Genomic DNA, 20,109 nt, shown 5'->3' on the forward strand with positions numbered 1-20,109 from the left:
TGTGGCCTCGGTCACAGTCTCAACTCGGGGCGTAGGGCTGCCGACTAACGAACAATCGAATGTTCGCAGACCGATGGAGATTTCGGGTTTTCAGGAAACATCCATCCAACTGGTACAAGTCAGACTCATGGCTTGGCAGCATGAGTCGCAGGCAGATAGGATGGAAATCATAGCGGTAGCTGAACTAGTTAAATAGTTGAACAAAGCCAAATCGAGTCAGCGAACAGGTTTTATCCGACTTCTTCTGGCTGTCTATAGTCACGTGGCTCTCTCTCTCTCTCTCTCTCTCTCTCTCTCTCTTCTCGTATCACGTGGGATGGGATGATATCATCGCCCTCTTTCTCTTTCTCTCTCTCTCTCTCTTTCTCTCCTCATCAAGATTCGAAATCTCTTGCTTTCTCCCTCCACCCATCCGCGGTCCCAGACCCTCAAAACAAGGCTGAGGCTGTTGCGCCTTTCGGAGAACTCCCGAACAAGCCAAGAAGAAATTGGACCCTGATGAGCTAGCTACCTACCTATTGAAAGAACCCGGTACGAAGGAACGGCGTGAGCGACCCACCGGTTCCTTGTTCATCAGTCAATCACCCGCGTGTCCCGAGCTTCCGATGATGTCCAATGAAGCAATGGGCCGTGGGCCCAAAGGGCCCTGATGGCGTCACTGCCCGTAGTTACTTGAGTCTGATTCTTCGATAATGCGGTCTCGCGACCTGCACGTTTTTTCCTCTCTTTCTGCTTCCATTCGCCTTGATCCTTCTCCAAATTATCCTTCTCGATTCTCTTTCTTGCTTTTCCTTCTTTCCTGATCAGTCATATCACTGCCGCCCTCTACAGACACAACTCTCAATCCAAGCTCCAACTTCCTCACCCTTGCATGGTCTACCCCATCTGCCAGCACCCATGCCGTCCCACCATGGCTCGACAGCCGACGACTGGCCTGAGGATCGGCTCGCCCACGACGGGCCCTCTTCCAGCGGTCATCATCACTCCAATCGGCGCGCCCATTACCATGAAAAAGGTCTAAATACTGGGGTGCGGATTATGGGTGCGTGTTACGACAACCCCGTCCTGTGTGACATTAGCTAACAGTTATACTCATTCTCCAGACGATGGCCGTCTCGATATCAAATTCCGCGACCGCAAACCCTGGGTCACCAAGATCCTGCAACACCTCCAAACCCAACCACCCGAACTCGAGAAAGGCAAGAACAATTTTTGTATAAATGCAGACGATTGGGACGAGGAACACCAAAGCCCCCTCAAACTCAACATCGTCATCCAAGTGGTCGGCTCCCGCGGGGATGTACAACCGTTCATCGCGCTGGGCAAGGTGCTCAAGTCCCACGGCCATCGCGTCCGCCTCGCGACCCATCTGGCTTTTCGAGAAGTCATCGAGGACGAAGGGCTCGAGTTCTTCAGCATTGGGGGGGATCCCGCGGAGCTGATGGCGTTCATGGTCAAGAACCCCGGGTTGATGCCGCATATGAGCACGATACGAAGCGGGGCGATCCGACGGCGACGGCGAGAAATGAAGACGATATTCTCGGGATGCTGGCGGTCATGCTGGGAAACCGGCGACGGGACAGGCATGCATCACATCCCCGACGATCCGTGGAGCGAGACGGGCGACTACAAAACCAAGCCGTTTGTGGCCGATGCGATCATCGCCAACCCGCCCAGTTTTGCGCACTTGAGTTGTGCGGAGAAATTGGGCATCCCCCTGAACATGATGTTCACGTAGGTGTTTTGAGGCCACGCGCTTGGATTTGGTTTGTGGCTGACAACGTGATTAGAATGCCATGGTCGGCCACGCAGTCATTCCCCCATCCGCTGGCCACGGTGCGGTCGCAAAACACCAAGCCGTCCGCGGCGAACTTTGCGTCGTATGCGATCGTCGAAATCATGATGTGGGAGGGTCTGGGAGACTTGATCAACAAGTTTCGCAAGCGCGAACTGGGGCTGGATCCGTTGGATGCTATCCGTGCGCCGAGTATAGCACATCAATTGCGAATCCCATTTACATATCTATGGTGAGAGACAATATCCCTGTTCATGATGACTCTCATTGACCATTCTAGGTCGCCGGCTCTCCTGCCCAAGCCTTTGGACTGGGCCGAGAATATCGATGTGGTGGGTTTCTCGTTTCTTTCTTCAGGGTCCGACTACAAGCCTCCGGACGACCTCGCCTCCTTCCTCAAAGCAGGGCCTCCTCCCATTTATATCGGTTTCGGATCCATCGTCGTCGACAACCCAGGCGCATTGACCAGGATCGTCTTCGAGGCCATCAAGGCGAGTGGCCAACGGGCCATTGTGAACAAGGGCTGGGGGAATCTCGGAGCCGACGAAAAGGACATTCCCGACAACATCTTGATGATCAGCAAGGCTCCACACGACTGGCTGTTCCAGCACGTTTCCTGCGTGGTGCACCACGGTGGGGCCGGCACTACGGCCGCCGGCCTGGTGCTGGGCTGTCCCACCGTGATTATCCCCTTCTTCGGCGATCAGCCCTTCTGGGGCTCCATCGTCGCGCGTGCGGGTGCGGGTCCACAGCCGATTCCCTACAAACAATTGACGACGGAGAAGCTCACGGAGGCGATCAAGACGGCCTTGGAGCCCCCCACCAAAGAAAAGGCCAAGGAAATTGGTGAGCAGATGCGCTCGGAACAAGGTGTGCGGAATGCGGCCATAAGCTTCTATCAACATCTCGACCTGCAGAGTCTGCAGTGCTCAATCTGTCCCCATCTTCCGGCCGTATGGTGGGTTCGGCATTCTCATATCAAGCTCAGCACATTCGCGGCGGCAGTGTTGGTCGAGACGGGGTTGATCGACCCACGGAACGTAGTCCTGTGAGTTATCATGTACCACATCTGCAAGCAATTCACGCTAAACTCCACCAGATACCGGTCGATCGAATACGACACGAACCGCGACCCTCGCGGTCCCCTGACCGCCGGCGCGGAGGTTCTCTACGGCATCGTCTCCGGGTTCGTCAGCGGCATCGCCGACGTCCCCAACGGCGTGGCAACGATGTTCTCCACATCCCGGGAGCATCGGCACCGTCGCCGGAAGGAATGGAAGCACGTGCGCGAACTGCAACAGCGGGACGGTGCGTCCCTCTACCAGCGCACGAAGTCCTCTCTTGATTCCGGGGTGGGGGAAGAGAGCAGCCAACCGAGCCAACGCGACCTCCGGAAAATGCGCGCTCAAGCGAACCGGCCCACCAACACTGCAAGCCACTCCCGTCTATCATCCGACGAGTCCGACGAGGCCTACGTCTCCGCCGAAGAAGACCATCCCAGCGACAGCGCCAGCGACTCGAGTCGCTCCGACCATGGCGAAGAGACCAGCCCCCGGACGAGCTCCGGTAGCTCCCAGACCACGCTAGAACCAGACACGGACCCGGTGATCGGCGAGGAACTCGACCTGGAGCGGACGATCACCCGGCTCCGCACGCGCGAGGAGTCCGGCGCGAAAGAGTTCTTCGCGGAAGCCACCTATCACGCCGGGAAGATGGCCAAACACATCCTCAACTGGACGATTATGATCCCCACCGACGTGACGCTGAGTCTGTCCAAGGGATTCCACAATGCCCCGAAGCTGTACCATGATTCCACGGTGGAGAAAACGCCCAAGGTGCTGGGTGTGAGGAGTGGGTTCCGCGCGGCAGGCACGGTAGGGTTTCCCCCCGTTGGAGCAGGACAGAGTCTTGTGTGGCTGACAGCATGAGTAGGAATTCACCCATGGTTTCTACCACGGTGTGACCGGCTTGATCACCCAGCCGATGCTGGGCATGGAGAAATCCGGCGGCGGCGGCTTCGTCAAGGGAATTGGGAAGGGTGTGGGCGGGGTGTTCTTTAAGCCTACTGCCGGTAAGTGGCTTCGCTGGTGTACTGTTTTTCAGGGGGAGGTCAATGTGCTGATCGAGGGCGGTAGGCATCTGGGGCCTCGCAGGATACCCGCTGGACGGGATCCACAAGAGCTTGCGGAACTCCCTGGCCAAGAGCAAGACGAAGGAGATCCTCACCTCGCGGATCAAGCAGGGCATCGAGGAGATGAGTGCCGCGACGCCGCAGCAGCGGGCGGAGGTCATTCAGCGGTGGAATCAGCTGGTGAACGAAGAAAGGGGTGCTGGGGTGGATAGCGGTAGTGTAGATCCGCATTCATGATGACAATGAGGGTGAGCGAGGGAACTAGAACCTAATCAGAAGTATAATACTTTACAGTACAATGACTCGGACTATGTTAAATGAAGTTTCAGAGCTACAAGCACAACAACTACACTGGCTTTCTATTTTTGAGCCTAGGGTATGCACTTGCCCAAAGGTTCAGCACCGGGATTTCCCCCCCCCTCCTCTTTTCCCTCCTGGACTACGACTCCTCGTCTCTCACCCCGACCCAGCTTGGCGAGCTAGGGCTTACGGCGACAGACGCCATCCTCGATATCCTCCCATTAGCAGGATGCCAGGTGCATGGTTTCAATTCCAAGGTTCCGGCCGTTGAGTCGCCGGCCCGTCTTGCCGGCAGGTGCGGACAGCAAAGGGATATATGTTTTGTCGATGACGAAATGGAATGGAGTAACGCACCGGATAAGAAAGCATCGTGAGTCACGCGAGTTCAGAAAATTGAAACTATTAACGAAGCTGATTTAAGAGTTAGTAGAGTTGGAAGAAACAGAGCCTGCGCCCCCCAAAAAATCAATAAAGATTATCGCAGCATGGTCGCACGATGGGCCAGTGGTCAAGACAACGACGGGTATTTTTATTTCTGGTACATAGACTCAGAACTGGCCGCAGCTTACATCAACCAGCAAGGTGGCCGAGCGGTCTAAGGCGTCAGGTTAAGGTCCACCTTAGCAAACAGCTTCCAAAGCTTCCTGATCATCGTCAGATGGCGTGGGTTCGAATCCCACCCTTGTCATGTCTTTTTGGCTGCCCCGCCTCCCTCTCAGCTTTGTTTTCTCTTCGGCGAAATCATTGCTGCCTGTTTGTTGCGCTTCATTCGATTTTCCTTCTTATTCTTTTGTCCCCCCCCCTTCTTAACCAGAAACCGTCAATACCAACTATGAACCGCGACAATGAATGACATTCACCCGCTTTCCCCTCTCCACCCGCCGTATACACCCCCTGTTTAGCCCTATTACAAGCAACCCCTACAGAGTACAGTACACCCACTTTCAACCAGACCCCAGCAAAAGCTCGTGTCAATACAGACACTCATTAATTCATCTCAGAGAGAATGGATTTGATTAATTTATACAACGAATCTAGTCAACACCTCACCAAGCAACAACCAATATCCACCAAACCATCCACGTCTAACACACAACCACACCTAATCTTGTCTTGTCATACCCCCCTGACAGAAAGAATCTAGGCAGACTCAACGCACTGGTAGTAGTAAGGGTTCCACTGCTTGCAGGTCCAGCCATCAACGCAGGTGGTGGCACCGGTCCAGCCCTGGCCACCGCAGCGCTCGTACTTGCCGGCGGTGCCGGAGGCGGAAGAGGCAGAGGAAGCAGCAGCGGTGGCGGCAGCGGTGGAAGAGGTGGTCTCGGCGACGGCGGCGGCGGTGGTGGCAGCGGAGGAGGACTTGGTCTTGTTGCGGCAGGCAGTGGCCTTCTTGGTGGAGGCGACGGCCGTGGCGAAGGTGGTGGGGGCAGCGGTGGTGGTGGTAGGAGCCACGGCGGCGGCGGTGGAGACGGCGGCGACGGCACCCTTGGTGGTCACGGCCTCGATGGAAGCAGAGGAAGAGGAAGAGGAGGTGGCAACAACGGCAGCGGCGGCGGAAGAGCTGGAAGAGGAAGAAGAGGAAGAAGAGGAAGAGCCAGAGCTAGTGCCATCCCAGACGGAGGGACCGGGGATGGGATAGCTGTCGAAGGAGCCGTACATGTTGAAGAGGATACCGGGGTCAGTGGCGGAGTAGGCGCCGGGCAGGCTGACACCGTCGGGCAGAGTGTTGGCACCGTCGGAGGTGACCTTGAACTGGACACACTCCATGTAGAACTGGGCGCCGCCCTCGTTCTCGGCCTCGTGGAGGGCGATGATCTCCGGGCGGAAGAGGTAGTCGCCGGCGGGGACGTCGGGGACGGTGATGTTGTGCTTGCCGCTGTTGGCGATCAGGGTGTCGACGGCCCAGGTGCCGTCGGAGTATCCGTCCTCGGCGATCTTGACCCAGTTCTTGCCGCTGCTGCCGGCGGTGGTCGGGGCCATGTAGACCATGACGGGGCCCTTGTGGGAGGAGGCGATGATGTCGTCGGAGGCGTCCCGGCTGTCGTGGTGCCACTCGAAGGTGACGACGTCGCCGCCCTTGACGGAGAGGGTCTTAGCCGCCGCCTGGTCGCCGTTGACGTTGCAGGTGATGTCGGTCGAGGTCACGTCCTTGACGGGGCTGTTGCTGGGGGGAGACCGGATGTAGCCACTGGCACTGTTGCCCAGACCCTGGTCCTCGCCGTTGATCCAGACGGCGAAGACGGTGGTGTGGGCATCGACCATCTTGGCTGCTGCTGCCAGAGCGAGCATACCGAAAGTAGAGGACTTCATTTTGGAAGAAGAGTGGTAAAAAAGAAGGACTGAAAAATGAAGGGAAGGGAGGGAGTGAATGAATGAATGGAAGGAAGATGACCTGCAGAAAAAGAATGAACTGCTATCCAAGCTGAGGAAGGAAAGAAAGGAATTGCACAGCAGCAGTAGCAAGGAGAAGGGTCTTATACCAGGGCCCTTGGAGCAGGGTCTACTCCCGAATCCGTATGAAATTATGAATGCCGGCGAACTGGAGCGGAGCCCGCCAAGACGCGATGTTTCATCTTAAATGCTGCCCGCCTCCACCGGATAGCGTCTGGCTCGCTCTCATCCGCCGAGGCAAGTTCCCTGCCAAGCCCTTTTGTGGCAGCGGCGGCTTGGCTTCATTCGAGACAGGAGGCCAACAGGCAAGACAGGACCCGGACGGGGTCCGGACGGGGCCCGGGTGCCTCTCCTGGGTCTTACTCTCTAACTCGACACCGCCGCAGGCAATCTCCCCAAGGGCAACATGGGTGGTTCGATCGCTCTTGGCTGCTTGACTGGTCACAATGTCCGAGGGTGAACCTGGAATCCTGGAATCTTCCTGGGCCCTGGGCTCGAGGAGTACGGAGAGAAGTTGTCCACAATGTGACAGCGTCTGGTGGCGTTGACCCGATTGAGACCATGTCTTGCCCTAATCTGCCCGTTTGGTCTCGCCCGAAGGAATCCACCCAGAGGCCTTGGCGGACCCATCGCCCATGCAAAAACATGCCACAATCTCCCCTCAAAGGCTTCATGGGAGAGCAGCGAACTGTATTGTTCTTTTACGTCACTTAATCACTCGAGTTGATTGAGTTCAGTTCCAGTCGAATGCGCGGAGTTCTGGATTGTTTTTGAACCCCTTCCTCCAATCCAACCCATGCCTAATTATTCGTTCTGGTCTGGAGCTAGGCAGATTGGCCCAAGGTGCTTATATCTAGCATGGAAAGTAAGTGGAGGAAGCTGCAGGGGGAGCATTTGCAAAAGGAATGTTGCTCATTGGTCGAGAGTGGACTTCTAGGCGCGCGCAATCAATGTGCATGAACTAGTTCTCCCAGAACTACCCCTGCAATTGATGAGTGCTGACAGTAATAGTAGCTACTCTCTCTCCGATCCATCATCCATTCAATACATCGTATTTTTGGTTAGTTGTGTTAAAGGAGTCCCCGGAGAAGTATTTCTCCTGTATGTCTTGTCAGTATCGGATACGATGCCTGCGGACCCGGTGGGCATGCATCACGGGAGCGTACATAGTCGAAGTAGTTCCGACCTAGCTAGTCATTTGAGGTAGTGCATGTAGGCTCTTGAAGGATATATGAATGCACAAGCGGGTGTATGATAATAAAGTATCCATTTCACCGGCCTCGACGGGCGAGGATTCCCGGGTACTTGCTCCCACAATGTGCAGTGAACTCAGGGCCAGCCCCTGAATACTTGAGAGCCGGGCATCTCTCTTCCTTTGGTTTATCACACGGTATCTTTCAGAGATGCGCAAGTTGCGCATTATCTCATTGGCCCAATGCTTCACCCGGCTGTGGGCCGTCTATAATGGCCACTCCCGCTCATGCCCTCCATCTAACATTGTCAACCAATTATCTTAACCACCATTGCACCTAATCCATACCACTCGTCGTTACGTGCGCCGTGCACTGCGGGCGATTTATGGCCTAACGGCTCGAACAAGGGCGATAGTACCCCCCGGTCCAACACTTCGAGGGCTGGCACGCCGGGTGTTGCTAAAAGCCCAAGTAACTCCGCCAACACCCGGACTTTAGCATATATACCTGGCTAGGCTGCGGTCGCAAAGGAAAACAAGCGAGCAAGTCACAGACAAATCAACTTCGTGTATTCTATGCTAGTATCACAACTCACAGTTTCCAACCGCCTTCCCAGCGATGCGACTCTAGTACGCAGCATAGATGAAAGCCAACTGATCAATCTCATCGCCATCCTGCCCCATATACCCCACAATGACATACCCGTCATCCGCGGTAAAGGTGGTACAGTTGCTCGTGGCGGTACCGGCCTCCAAGACATTGCCAGCGCTCGTGGTAGCCTTGATATAGAAGTTGCGGGTGTGGCTGTTGTACTGCCCGGTGCACAGCTCCGCCTGGGTCCAGTACTCGCCGGTGCCCAGCGTCAGCGACACGGCCGTCCCGCCAGTGCCGCCGTGGCTAAAGGTGGTCCCGTCCGTCAGCTCGAGGGCGACGGCATCCAGGCGGTCGGCGCCGCGGAAAGTCAGCACGGAGGCCACCGGCGCGGCGGGCAAGCTGGGGAGGTCGTTGAACCAGTCGCCGTGCGGCCCGCCGGAGAACTCGCTCTGGCGGAGCGACGAGGACAGCGTCCAGCTGAAGTCGACCAGCACCGGATTGTGGTCGGAGAGCACATCCCCCAGATACTCCGGGTCGGTGTTGAGGAATTCCTCGCCGTCGTAGCGGAAGCTGTCGGCGGCCAGGGTGACGAGGCTGGAGCCCCGGTACAGCACCTTGTCCACCGTCTCGCAGGTCTCGTTGGTGGAGGGGTTGTCGCATATCAGCGAGTCCGCGCCCGCGATCGGGTACACCCCGCCCATCTCCAGCTCGACCCAGACGTCAGTGAGGCTGTTCTGCGACCCGAAGACGCGGATGCCCGTGTCGGCGCTGCGGGTGTAGCGGCTGTTGGTGTCGCCCATGATGACCACGGCGTTGCCGGTGGACCAGGTGTCGATGTAGTCGGCGACTTGTTGGAGGTTGGCGTTACGGGCGGTTTCGTCGCCGTCTTCGGTGCTGTGAGGTTGTCTGTTAGTTCATGATATGGCGGGCACAATAATGTTGATGGAGGATGGTGTCTTACCCTGCATCGGCGTGCAGATTGTAGAAGTCAATGTACACTCCCTCCGACGGGTTCCAACGCATGAAGGTGAAGCCCTTGGGGGTCAGGCAGTCCGACTCGGAGGCGTCCGAGCACGTGTCCCACTTGACACGCGTGAAGTCAACCCAGTCGTAGTTGGAAATGGTGTTCAGGCCACTGCCTATGCCGGCACCGCCAGAAGTAGCCGTGCGGTAGGGGTGGTCGTCGTACTCGTAGATGTATGCATGGTAGTTGAAGTCCTTGATCTCGATGAGCGAGCTCCTCAACCCACAATATGGTGGGATGTACAGTACATACCTCCTGCATCTGGATAATATCATAGCCATACTCTGCAAAGTACTTGCCAAGCTCCTCCGCGTTCTCAGTCTTCGTGCCATTCACATCATTACTGTTAAGAATCTCAGACAGACCAGCGACGTTGAAACACAATGCGGTGAATGTGCCGCTGGTAGTGGTCGCAGAGGCCGACGCAGCCGCGAGGGCACTCAGCACGAAAAGTTCAAAGTTCCGCATACTTGAACTTGTCTGTCTTCCGGGAGAATGCCTTTGTTGCGTGAAGCAGCTGGTTCAGGGGCAGTTAAATAGATGAGGAACAAGAGGGGAACCCTGAGCTATCATGAGATGACTAGCTGTAACCGAGGTGCTCGTCTCTATGCTAAGCTCTCGGCAGCAGGGTTATTTCTTGCGAGCTTGGAAAAGATCGTCACGCGCTGCAATTGTCCACGGCCATTGGCGGAGATATTGTGATATTCGTACGTGGGTGCATTCTTGGCATGCAGGCTGCAGGAATGTCGGATGTCAAGCCTGTTCTGTTCCTGAATCCAGCTAACACAATAATACAAGCGACTAGAGAACAAAAGCAGGAGGTGAGAGACTCTGCAGAATTACATCGGATAGACAGACCAAGCATTGCACGTGGCAGCAGTGAACCACTTCAGTTGGTCGTGCCAAGTGCACTGAAATCCGACCGTTGTCTTGGCTTGAGCTTGGCACTTTCGCTTAGATGATGGCATATAGACGGGCTAGATAAGCTATTGACCCAAGAGGTACCAACAGGTTCGTCATGTGCGAATTTCATATTGCATGTTCAAGCCGGGGGTGGAATTGATGATCCGCGTCGTCCGTAGTGTATTGCAAATAGGGGCAATTGTTTGTTGCCTGAAAAACCAAGGATGATCAACATGTCGATCGTGTGGATTGTCGAGATCCCAGAGCACATACTCATATTCATTTCTCATTGAAAACCTTGCCAGGGTTCATAAGCCAACTGTGAGTCAAAATCAGTACTAGCCAGGTCATGATCGGAAGCATCCTTACTAGGGATCCACGCTGCGCTTTAATGTCCTCATGAGATCTACTGTGGGTTCTCCTAATTCCACTTCAAGGTAGTCCTGCTCAGGTTAGCTGACGTTCGTACAGGTCGTCAGGAAGCGGGTAAATTACCTTTTTCCCGATCCCAATGCCGTGCTCGCCCTGAGAATGTCAGTGTGGGTTTGCAAAGTGCCAATATCTAAAGGACATACCGAAACTGTGCCTTCCATCTCGAGCGCCCGTCGCATCATTCTTGAGACACATGCTTTCACAGCTCGATACTCCTCAGAGCTCTTGGGATTATACATCACAGCCTGGTGAAAGTTGCCATCGCCAACGTGCCCCAATACTGTGGAGAAAAGTCCAAGGCTACTGGACTCCTCCTTTGACATCTCTGTTTGAACCATCAGCATACCTGAAGAAACTGGCTGGGGACCACTACTCACCAACGATCTCGGCCAGACGTGAGATCGGTACTGCCACATCGGTAGACCAGATCTCCGTGCCTTGTGGCCTCGCCGCTAAGGTCGTCCAAAGAGCCTCCTTCCTGGCCGACCAGAGATTGTCCCCTTCCTCTGGGGTTGATGCGAATACCAACTCGTCCGCTTTGTTGTTCTCGAGGATCTCCCGCGTTCGGTCGATGCTCTCATTGATTCCAGACGGGGTGCCGGTGAATCTGAGGATGTCAGAGTCATATCCCATGGCAGCCCAGCATAATTCCGAATGCGCACACACTTACTTGAAAAACAGCGTTGGGGCTTCAACCCAGTACCTCCCGCCCGCGCCACCATTCTGGTTGATGATCCTCATTTGGACATCGTCCATAAACTCCAGCGCCGCCAAGGGTACTGCCGCACGGATCAGCTTCGATGCGGCGGCCGTTGCATCTCCCACAGTCGGGAATGTCGCAATCCCCACACTAGTCTTCTGCGGAATCACTGCCAGCTTGAGCGTGGCCTCCGTGATGATGCCCAGCGTACCCTCGGACCCCGTGAAGAGCGCATTCAGGTTGTACCCCGCCGAGGACTTGCGCGGACGTCTCTTGGTCTTGATCACGGACCCATCGGGAAGCACGACGGTAAGATTGACCACCCAGTCCTTCATGGTACCGTATCGCATGGCGTTGGTCCCACTGCAGTTCGTGGCAATCATGCCCCCGACGTAGGCGGTTGGACTGGGGTCCATGGGCAGGAACAGGCTGGTCGATTTGAGTTGATCGTTCAGGTCCACCCACCGCACCCCAGCCTGGACCGTGACGTTCATGTCCTGCTCATACACCGCGACCACTTGGTTCATGCGGGATAGGTCGATGCAGATACCGGAATGCGGGGCGGAGAAGTTCCCCTCGACACTCGATCCTGCACCGAATGGGACCATAGGGACTCTGTACTTGGTACAGACGCGCGCGATATGGGAGACTTGTTCGGTCGTGGCAGGACTCACGACTGCGACCGGGCGTTCGGTGGTGTTAGAGGTCGACCAATCCGAGTACCCATGGTTCTCGATGTCTTCGGCATCAACACTGACAAATTCGTCGCCTAGAATACTTCGCAGCTCGTTGACAGCCTACAAGCGAATGGTCAGAAGCATTGGATCACAAGATTGGTGCCGAACTGCATGCTATACTGGACTGGGCTGGACTGGGCTGGACTGTACCTGCAACATGGTTGGGAGATCGGCATATCTTCCACCCGACTGTGTCTTGGCGGCTTCGGCTTCGGTGGGCGCCGCGGTTCCAGCCCACGCTTTAGAAGCCAGCAGAGTGACAACAGCAGTTGCTATGGCGGTGCCAACGAGGGGAAGAGTTCCCGATCGCTCAGAGGCGCGTTGCTGAGAGATCGACGAGCTGGATCGGAGGAAGAATGGCTTTTGCGACCGTGGAGATGTCGGTGGCCTCGACCAGCGAGGCCGAAAGCTACGTAGCTGCCATGCCTTCATCACGATTGCGGAGCCCCGAAAGATCTTCTAGTTGATGTGTCAGTTGAGACAGAGCCCGAAGAATCAATAGCCATGCCCTCACCAAGGGTGTTTTGAGACAATCTTTATGTGTTTGTTGGGGCGTCTTCAGTACGCGGTCCGAGGTAGTCGGTTTCGCGCTCGGCCTTCAATGTCAACAACTCTAGTAGTTGACTCAATTCAGAAAGGCTGCTAGATCAAGCTTTTGCTTATTGATGCGTGCACCGGAGAAGGGGGAGAGAAGGGGAAGAGAGCTCTTGGAGGTTGAGCCCAAAGCGTAATGATAAGTAATCGTCGTGTCGCAGGGATGAGAAGGAGAAGAAGGGGAATAATGAGAAAGACGATCGGGAAAGAGGCGGCGGTGGAGCAGGCGGCGGTGGACAAGTTGATTAACTATTGCGAGGAGAAAAGACAGGTTCACCGCATTCCTCAGTCCATGAACAATTCAAGGATATAGATGTTCAACCCTGAATCAAACTTTCCCTCTCCCTGTCCACGCAGATCCTGACAGGAGAGTTGCTCGGACTCAGGTGACTTCAATGCTTGCAAGGGTCTATTGCAACACATGCCTGCAAATGTATGCATTGAACTAAGATGTCGGTCGTCTGCCACTTGAGTGGATCGCAACAAATGGCCTTATGATGATAGCATTGATGGATATGTGATCAAATGAGGGCTTGCAGAGTACACTATATAAGTACTGTAAATCATTGCCCACCCTCAAACGCCTGTCTAAACACCTTGCGCAGCCCCACCATATCCGTCATCGCACTCGGCATGAGAAACCCTTGATCGGCATATCTCCTCGCCTCCTCCCCAGAGTCGCAGTAGATCCCAGTAACCTTTCCAGCAGCCCGCGCGGCTTCATGAATGGTCTGGATAGCTTCCAAAAGCTCCGGATCCATCTCTCCCTGTCCGCGCATAGGGTGACCAATGTTGACCCCGAGATCAAAAGGCCCGATGAACAAGACATCGACCCCCGGCACAGCCGCAATGGCCTTCACATTCTCCAACGCAGCTTTTGTCTCGATCTGAACCGCAATGACCAGCGCGTCGTTGGCTTGCTGCAGGTATTCGAGGCCGGTCGGTTCGCGGACGGGGCCGCCGTGCGGGTGCTGTTCGACGAACTTCTCCACCGCAAGGAGACTTTCAAAGCCCCGATTGCCCGCCGGAGGGAACTTCGAGAACTGCACAATCCTGCGGGCATCTTCAGCTGTTTCTAGCATAGGGACCAAAATTCCGTGGGCGCCCGAGTCAAGGGCGCGTTTGATCGCCCAGGGTCGGCCCTCGACCACGCGCACAATCGGCGACACGCCACATGCAGCAGCGGCGGCCACAATCTCGTGCATCGTGTCATCGGAGATATTTCCGTGTTCGAGGTCGACGAGGAGCCATCCGAGATTCGAGGACGACCGGCACATTACTCGTGTGAGGTTGGTGCCAGGGAGCATCTGCCAGCCCCCAAGCGAAGGGCGGCCGGCTTTGAGGGATTTTTGCAGGCGATTTGCTGCTTGCATCTTGATCAGGTGTAGCGTATAAAGATTATCAATACAGTCTCACCATGAGGTACAGCTGATGAGATTGGACGGCTTTATATGGTGCTCCTTCATACAATCCCGCGACTGTAAACAACATGTACTCAATTCACAGAACCCTCGGTTGCATCGGATAACGCTCCCGAGCATCAGCATCTCACCGAGCGATCGGACCCTGACTCTTCCATAAGAAGTAATTTATAGGAGAGCTACTAGGAAGCTACTCCCGATGCTTGCCGACGTGCATTTGGTGGGCACGATTTTTTCAGGCTCCCACGGTATCCAGCCTGAGGTAAATGGAAAATCCATATTTAAAGTCTTCCTACCACTGTTCAACACCCATCAGATTGCGCTCCCACAGTACTTAATCATCCATCGACTCATACCCTTCTGAAAATTGACCATGCAGACCAACGAATTGCGCGAAGTCGCGCTCGCCTTACGCACCGCCCGCACCGAGAAAGAACCCATATCACCACCCACCCAAACATGGCCCTCTCTCGACGCCGACAGCGCGTTTGAAGTTCAGCGCATCACCGTCGACGAGGCCGTGAAGCAAGGCGACCGCCTCGTCGGCCTGAAACTGGGCAACATTGCCAAGGTCATGCAAGACGCCTTCGGTCTGGACCAGCCCGACTACGGCTTTCTCCTGGCCAGCACCTTCATCTACGAGGGCACTCCAATTCCTCTCAAAGACTACATCGCGCCCTATGTCGAGCTGGAGCCTGCATTCGTTCTCAAGGCGCCGCTGAAGGGCCCCAACATCATCATCGCGGATGTGATCAATGCCATCGACTACGCCCTCCCTGCCATTGAGATCATCGATTCCCGCGTCAAGGACTGGGCGATTGGGCTACCGGATACGCTGGCGGACAATGGATCGACGGGGGCGATTATCCTGGGAGGCACCCCGCGCCGACTGACGGACCTCAATCTGCGGGATACCCGGGGTACTCTACTCTTCAACGGCCGCGAGATCATGACGGGCAACACCAAGAATATTCTGGGGAATCCGATCTCCGCGGTGGCGTGGTTGGCGAATCGGCTGGCGGCGTATGATGTCGGGCTCGAAGCGGGACAGGTGATTTTGCCCGGGAGCTGCTTGCAGGCGATGCCCATGAGAGAGACCGGGCGCTGGACGTGCAATTTTGACGGCTGGGGTACTGTCGAGTTTGATGTTGTCTAGGCTTGTGACCATTTCTGATTGTGATTTTCCAATGGTAGCATCAAAGTATGAGAAGTAACACAACTTTCGAAGCAGTGCTGTAGTACTTGTAACGTACGAACTAGGCGAAAAAGAAGGGGTATTCCTGCCCCTTCACGGAGTGAGTATCAGTGATCGTTGCCCCACTTCTTACTTTTCCATAGTAAGTGAATGAAGTTCAGTATGGCTTTATCTTTTCCATAGAGGAATCGGAAGCGTTTCCCGATCCCCGTCAGGGCTGGCTTCCATTCAAATTGCCTGTTTGGGTTAGGCCATTTCCCCGCAGGCTATCCCAAAACATGGCGATAAGTCTATTCTTTGTAACAACAAGTTGACTTACAATAAGCACGCATTGTTCTTGGAGAGATATTCCGAAGGGGCAGGATAAAAGTGCATGACAAGAGGGGATGCGATTGCTTGAGCTTGTCCTGCATGACGTACCCATCCCTCTCTGTGACACCACCATCACTTCTCTATCTTTCCTATAGTCACCAAATAAACGCTACATTTACAAAAGAGAGATGGATGAAATGACATTTCGGACTATAGCAGCACGACTGAGAACAGAACTACTGATAGTGATCAACAAAACAGCTAGCTATATCGAAAAGGACGAAGCTACTCGATGATCTCCTCGATCATCGACTCCAAAAACTGCTTCTGCTCAGTCAAAAAGGACTTCACACCAGCAGCATCGAACGGACGTTGAGCAATTTCGCGGTCTCGTTCCTGCTTCAAGAGCGCCCGAACCCGTTCTTCAAGTACCTCAAGCCTGTATCGCGTGTACTGAGTATAGAGCTCGCACAGGTTGCTGATAGGCCGCACGCCTGTCAGCACGGTCTCATCGCGCACATGCGGCGACTTGGCTCGGAACGAGGTAATCATCGTGATTCGCTCACGTCCCCCGACTGCCTTTAATGCTTGGTGTTCGATGTATCTTCCTTGCATAACCACGGCCGTGCCCTGGTACAGCATTGTCAGTCCACAGCAAATACGCACCAGAGCTGCAGAAGAGGTAGCTTACCATGGCCGGACCCCGAACCTTCATGATCTCTCCGGATGCAGTCTTGAGTGCAGTTTCGCCACCCGTCATACCCGTGCAGTCAGAGAGCATCGTCACGCAGACAAAGGGGTAGCTATCACGGTGCCAGGCAAAGGCGGGGAGAGCGTCATCGTTGGTAGTGGAAGTGGACGCCACCGTCTGATTGTTGATGGAGATGTTAATAGCGGCAATCTCATAGTCCATGGCAGGAACGAGGTCAATTCCAGCCACCTCGGAGATTCGAGACAGAACCTCCGGGGACTTCCAGGCATCACAGATAAAGGGGGCTCGACTGTTGATCTCATTAGGCCGTGAGCACTATCAGAAGTCCATCAATCACTTACGCAGGTCCCATGCCCCGGATAGTGTTCTTCACGAAGTCTGACGTGTACTGGCAGTTATCTAGCACCGATTGGCTGAAGATCTCGGCTCTCATCCGTCTGATAGCCTCTTCGGTAAAGAGCTGGAAAGGCGCCGTGACCGCATTGGGAGAGATTCCCTGACCTTCGAGACCAATCTCTCTCATGGTGTAGATTTTGCTGGGAGGCTGATAGTTCAGGTGCGTTTTCGGATCAAAGCTCTGCTTATCAGCCAGCTGGGCTCCATCGATGAGTGACTGCGGTAGCTTGTTGGTGGGTCTGGTGGCTCTTCTTGTAGTAGGCCCAACCACCATAGGCGGCGCCGTCGGGGTCATCACTGCGGTCAGAGACATGCTGGAATGTAGCGTGTTCGAAAAAGAATACTTGATGGTTCAGAAGTTGAATGCTTGATGAGGTCCAAACGATTGAGTAAATTCGAAGACTATATAGCAAAAGATATTTTGATTGAACTCTCCGCGTATACGGAAGCTTATGTCTTTGAATGAGGGCAAAGTCCTAGAGTCCGAGGATCGGATGAAGCTCCCGAGAGACCCGCGTTGATTCATACGAATCAGGTGCCCATTTCCTCATGCCGCTGGCTTTTTTGCCTCCTCTATCTCCCGTTGCGGAGTCACTCGGAAGGCCTGGTCGGGTTCTGATCGCGAGAGTTGAAAAGTCATTACGTGGGAGATACTGATGAAGGTTTGTTCGTATAAACAGCAAGGGACGATCATTTGTGTACGCACACCTGTTACTTCCCCCCATTTCTTCGAGCCCACTTTCTTCCCCGCTCGCAAAGGGCGCCACCCCCGGTTTGAGATCATGGGTCAGAGATACTGTTCCAATCAGCATGAACCAAAGACAGAAGCAAGGATGAATAGAAGCACCCTTTGTTCCGGTCAACAGCCTCTACCTCGTCTCCTTCTCCCATCTTGTTGGCTTGTCCTTAAATAGATGCTACCCCACATCCCACAAGGACCTTGTACCGTCTATACTCTATTGCAACCCCTTTCATATCATTTCCTCTCTAGTTTCCTTGCCACCAACATGACCAAAGACAAAACCATCTCTGATGACATCCAGGGCACCACGCCTGATTCCGGTCCCGATAGCCAGGATGTCATGAAAGCCGAGCTCGTCGATCCAAATCCCCCAAATCAGCTTCAACGCCGTCTAGACAACCGCCAAATTCAAATCATGGCAGTGGGAGGCTCAATTGGAACCGCTTTGTTCATCAGTATCGGCGGAGGACTGGCCAAGAGCGGACCGCTCAGCCTACTGCTTGGCTACGGCATTTACTCTGTGATCTTGGCCTGTGCTACCAACGGATTGGCTGAGATGACCACGCTGGCTCCCATCCCCGGCGGGTTTATTCGCATGTCGGGCAAATGGGTGGACGATGCCTTTGGCTTCATGGCCGGATGGAATTTCTTTCTCTACGAGGCGATCTCGATTCCGTTCGAGATCACTGCTCTCAATATGTTGTTGAAGTTCTGGACCGATGCCATTCCCACGGCAGCGGTGTGCTGTGCATGTATTGTCGCTTATTCGTGAGTCTCTTTCCATGTGACTGAAGCCCTTGATCACCAGGAAAACAACCATGGACTAACAATTCTCCATAGTCTGCTTAGCATCTTCGCAGTCAAAATATACGGGGAAGCCGAATTTTGGGGATCAAGTGGAAAAGCCGTCCTGATCACCCTCTTATTCTTTTTCACCTTCGTCACCATGGTCGGTGGCAACCCTCAGCATGATACTTATGGCTTTCGTCACTGGAAAGACCCCGGGCCCATGGCCGAGTACCTGCACACCGGATCACTGGGTCGCTTTGAAGGTGTGCTTTCCGCCATCTGGATCGCGAGTTTCACGATTGCTGGTCCGGAGTATGTCAACCTTCTCGCCGCCGAGGCAAAACGCCCGCGAGTGTACATCAAAAACGCTTACAAGGTGGTCTACTGGCGGTTCGTCTTCTTTTACCTCATGGCCGCCTTGTGCGTGGGGATCCTTGTCGCCTATAACGACCCAACTCTAGTAGCCATCTTTCTCGACAACACCGACAGCGGCGCTGGAGGATCGTCTCCATTCATCGTGGCGATGCACAACATGCAGATTCCGGCCCTGCCACATCTGATCAACGCCCTACTGCTGACGACGATCTTCTCGGCCGGAAATACGTACATGTACTGCGCAAGTCGCAGTCTGTACGGGCTGGCTCTGGACGGGCGAGCTCCCGCTATTCTGACCAAGTGCACTAAGAACGGCGTGCCAGTGTACTGCGTGCTGGTCGTCATCTGTTTCCCCCTGCTTTCCCTCCTCCAACTGGGCGACGGATCCGCGCAAGCCCTGTCCTGGCTGACTAATCTGATTACAGCCGGGGGGATCATCAACTACATTGTCATCTGCGTGACATACCTTTGCTTCTACCGTGCCTGCAAGGCGCAGGGGGTGGACCGCAAGACCTTCCCCTATTTTGGCCGCTTCCAACCCTACACCGCTTGGGTCGGGCTCGTCGGGGAGTGTCTGATTGTGGTTTTCTACGGCTACGCCAGTTTCACTCCCTGGAACGTTTCGGACTTCTTCACTCATTACACCATGGTCATTGTGGCGCTCGTGCTGTACCTGTACTGGAAGCTTGTCAAACGCACCCGAATGGTCGATCCCAAGGAGGTCGATCTGGTCTGGGAGATTCCGCTTGTTGATGCGTACGAGGCCAGCCTGACGTCGTCTCCAGTCGGGTTCTTCACGGAATTACTGCAACTGTTTGGCTGGAGGAGAGGACAGATTGCGGGTGATGTGGACAGTCGGATTTGAGTGGGCTTGCGGTCTCTTCGCATATGTAGAGTCACTCACAAACCAGTGATATGCTTCGATCCACTGCGATAGCTGGAATAAGATACGCAGTACCCAGGAACCAATAAAATAGCCTCTCACTAATCCAATGCATGGTTGTGCAGAAGTAGTCTCGGATGAGTCTCCCGAGAGGCGATAAGGCAGAACCAGTAGCAGTGCCGCACCCCAGCAACACTATCAGAACTGGTTGACTCTCGTACCGTATCTGTCAATCTCGTTCTCGGTGAGAGATACGCACTAACCGACTTTGGAATCCTGGACGACCGAAAATGCGGGGTAAAGAAGTGGATCTGCTCGCATGCAACTTCTTATCGCTCCCGATTCACAACCCCGAATTGCCGACCAGCCTGCTCTTTTCCGCCTCAGCTGGCAGCAATCAAGTCCAACGGTCCAACGTGTTCTTTGAGTCCTCCCGTTCCTAATACCTCCATACCTTCATGGGACTCTGAATATGCAAGCGTCAGCACGT

At 54.7% G+C, this 20,109-nt stretch overlaps 8 protein-coding genes and 1 non-coding gene across 9 annotated transcripts; 4 read left to right on the forward strand and 5 right to left on the reverse strand.

Moving 5' to 3' along the window:
• Positions 1-897: 897 nt before the first annotated feature.
• ASPACDRAFT_31375 (putative UDP-glucose,sterol transferase) lies at positions 898-4,163 on the forward strand (the record flags this gene model as incomplete). The annotated part of the gene is made up of 7 exons (XM_020199808.1): positions 898-1,042; positions 1,104-1,734; positions 1,791-2,027; positions 2,076-2,843; positions 2,895-3,669; positions 3,728-3,866; positions 3,931-4,163. 7 exons carry the CDS (start codon positions 898-900, stop codon positions 4,161-4,163), a joined length of 2,928 nt encoding a protein of 975 aa, XP_020054669.1.
• A 639-nt stretch (positions 4,164-4,802) lies between these two features.
• ASPACDRAFT_t198 lies at positions 4,803-4,914 on the forward strand. Its single transcript has one exon. It is a non-coding gene; the product is annotated as a tRNA-Leu (tRNA).
• Positions 4,915-4,975: 61 nt separating this feature from the next.
• Positions 4,976-6,924, reverse strand: eglD (putative endoglucanase). Its single transcript, XM_020196497.1, has one exon. It carries the CDS (start codon positions 6,534-6,536, stop codon positions 5,367-5,369), a length of 1,170 nt encoding a protein of 389 aa, XP_020054670.1. The 5' UTR covers positions 6,537-6,924; the 3' UTR covers positions 4,976-5,366.
• A 1,418-nt stretch (positions 6,925-8,342) lies between these two features.
• ASPACDRAFT_122146 (endonuclease/exonuclease/phosphatase family protein) lies at positions 8,343-9,947 on the reverse strand. Its single transcript, XM_020196498.1, has 3 exons — positions 9,681-9,947; positions 9,366-9,622; positions 8,343-9,298 (listed from the first exon to the last, which is right to left on the reverse strand). Exons 1-3 carry the CDS (start codon positions 9,894-9,896, stop codon positions 8,437-8,439), a joined length of 1,335 nt encoding a protein of 444 aa, XP_020054671.1. The 5' UTR covers positions 9,897-9,947; the 3' UTR covers positions 8,343-8,436.
• Positions 9,948-10,610: 663 nt separating this feature from the next.
• ASPACDRAFT_31349 (FAD-binding oxidoreductase) lies at positions 10,611-12,632 on the reverse strand (the record flags this gene model as incomplete). The annotated part of the gene is made up of 7 exons (XM_020199806.1): positions 10,611-10,650; positions 10,701-10,774; positions 10,827-10,856; positions 10,907-11,088; positions 11,141-11,370; positions 11,434-12,260; positions 12,351-12,632. 7 exons carry the CDS (start codon positions 12,630-12,632, stop codon positions 10,611-10,613), a joined length of 1,665 nt encoding a protein of 554 aa, XP_020054672.1.
• Positions 12,633-13,357: 725 nt separating this feature from the next.
• ASPACDRAFT_53261 (HpcH/HpaI aldolase family protein) lies at positions 13,358-14,167 on the reverse strand (the record flags this gene model as incomplete). The annotated part of the gene is made up of 1 exon (XM_020202724.1): positions 13,358-14,167. One exon carries the CDS (start codon positions 14,165-14,167, stop codon positions 13,358-13,360), a length of 810 nt encoding a protein of 269 aa, XP_020054673.1.
• Positions 14,168-14,588: 421 nt separating this feature from the next.
• On the forward strand, positions 14,589-15,371 carry ASPACDRAFT_53262 (2-keto-4-pentenoate hydratase; the record flags this gene model as incomplete). The annotated part of the gene is made up of 1 exon (XM_020202725.1): positions 14,589-15,371. One exon carries the CDS (start codon positions 14,589-14,591, stop codon positions 15,369-15,371), a length of 783 nt encoding a protein of 260 aa, XP_020054674.1.
• A 636-nt stretch (positions 15,372-16,007) lies between these two features.
• Positions 16,008-17,143, reverse strand: ASPACDRAFT_44840 (uncharacterized protein; the record flags this gene model as incomplete). Its single annotated transcript, XM_020201495.1, has 3 exons — positions 16,008-16,352; positions 16,414-16,723; positions 16,776-17,143. The coding sequence occupies 3 exons, from the start codon at positions 17,141-17,143 to the stop codon at positions 16,008-16,010; spliced, it is 1,023 nt and encodes a 340-aa protein (XP_020054675.1).
• A 694-nt stretch (positions 17,144-17,837) lies between these two features.
• On the forward strand, positions 17,838-19,601 carry ASPACDRAFT_61855 (uncharacterized protein; the record flags this gene model as incomplete). Its single annotated transcript, XM_020203713.1, has 2 exons — positions 17,838-18,340; positions 18,413-19,601. 2 exons carry the CDS (start codon positions 17,838-17,840, stop codon positions 19,599-19,601), a joined length of 1,692 nt encoding a protein of 563 aa, XP_020054676.1.
• Between the last annotated feature and the right edge of the window lie 508 nt (positions 19,602-20,109).

Source organism: Aspergillus aculeatus (genome assembly GCF_001890905.1).
Source record: "Aspergillus aculeatus ATCC 16872 unplaced genomic scaffold ASPACscaffold_11, whole genome shotgun sequence".
Classification (NCBI taxonomy): domain Eukaryota; kingdom Fungi; phylum Ascomycota; class Eurotiomycetes; order Eurotiales; family Aspergillaceae; genus Aspergillus; species Aspergillus aculeatus.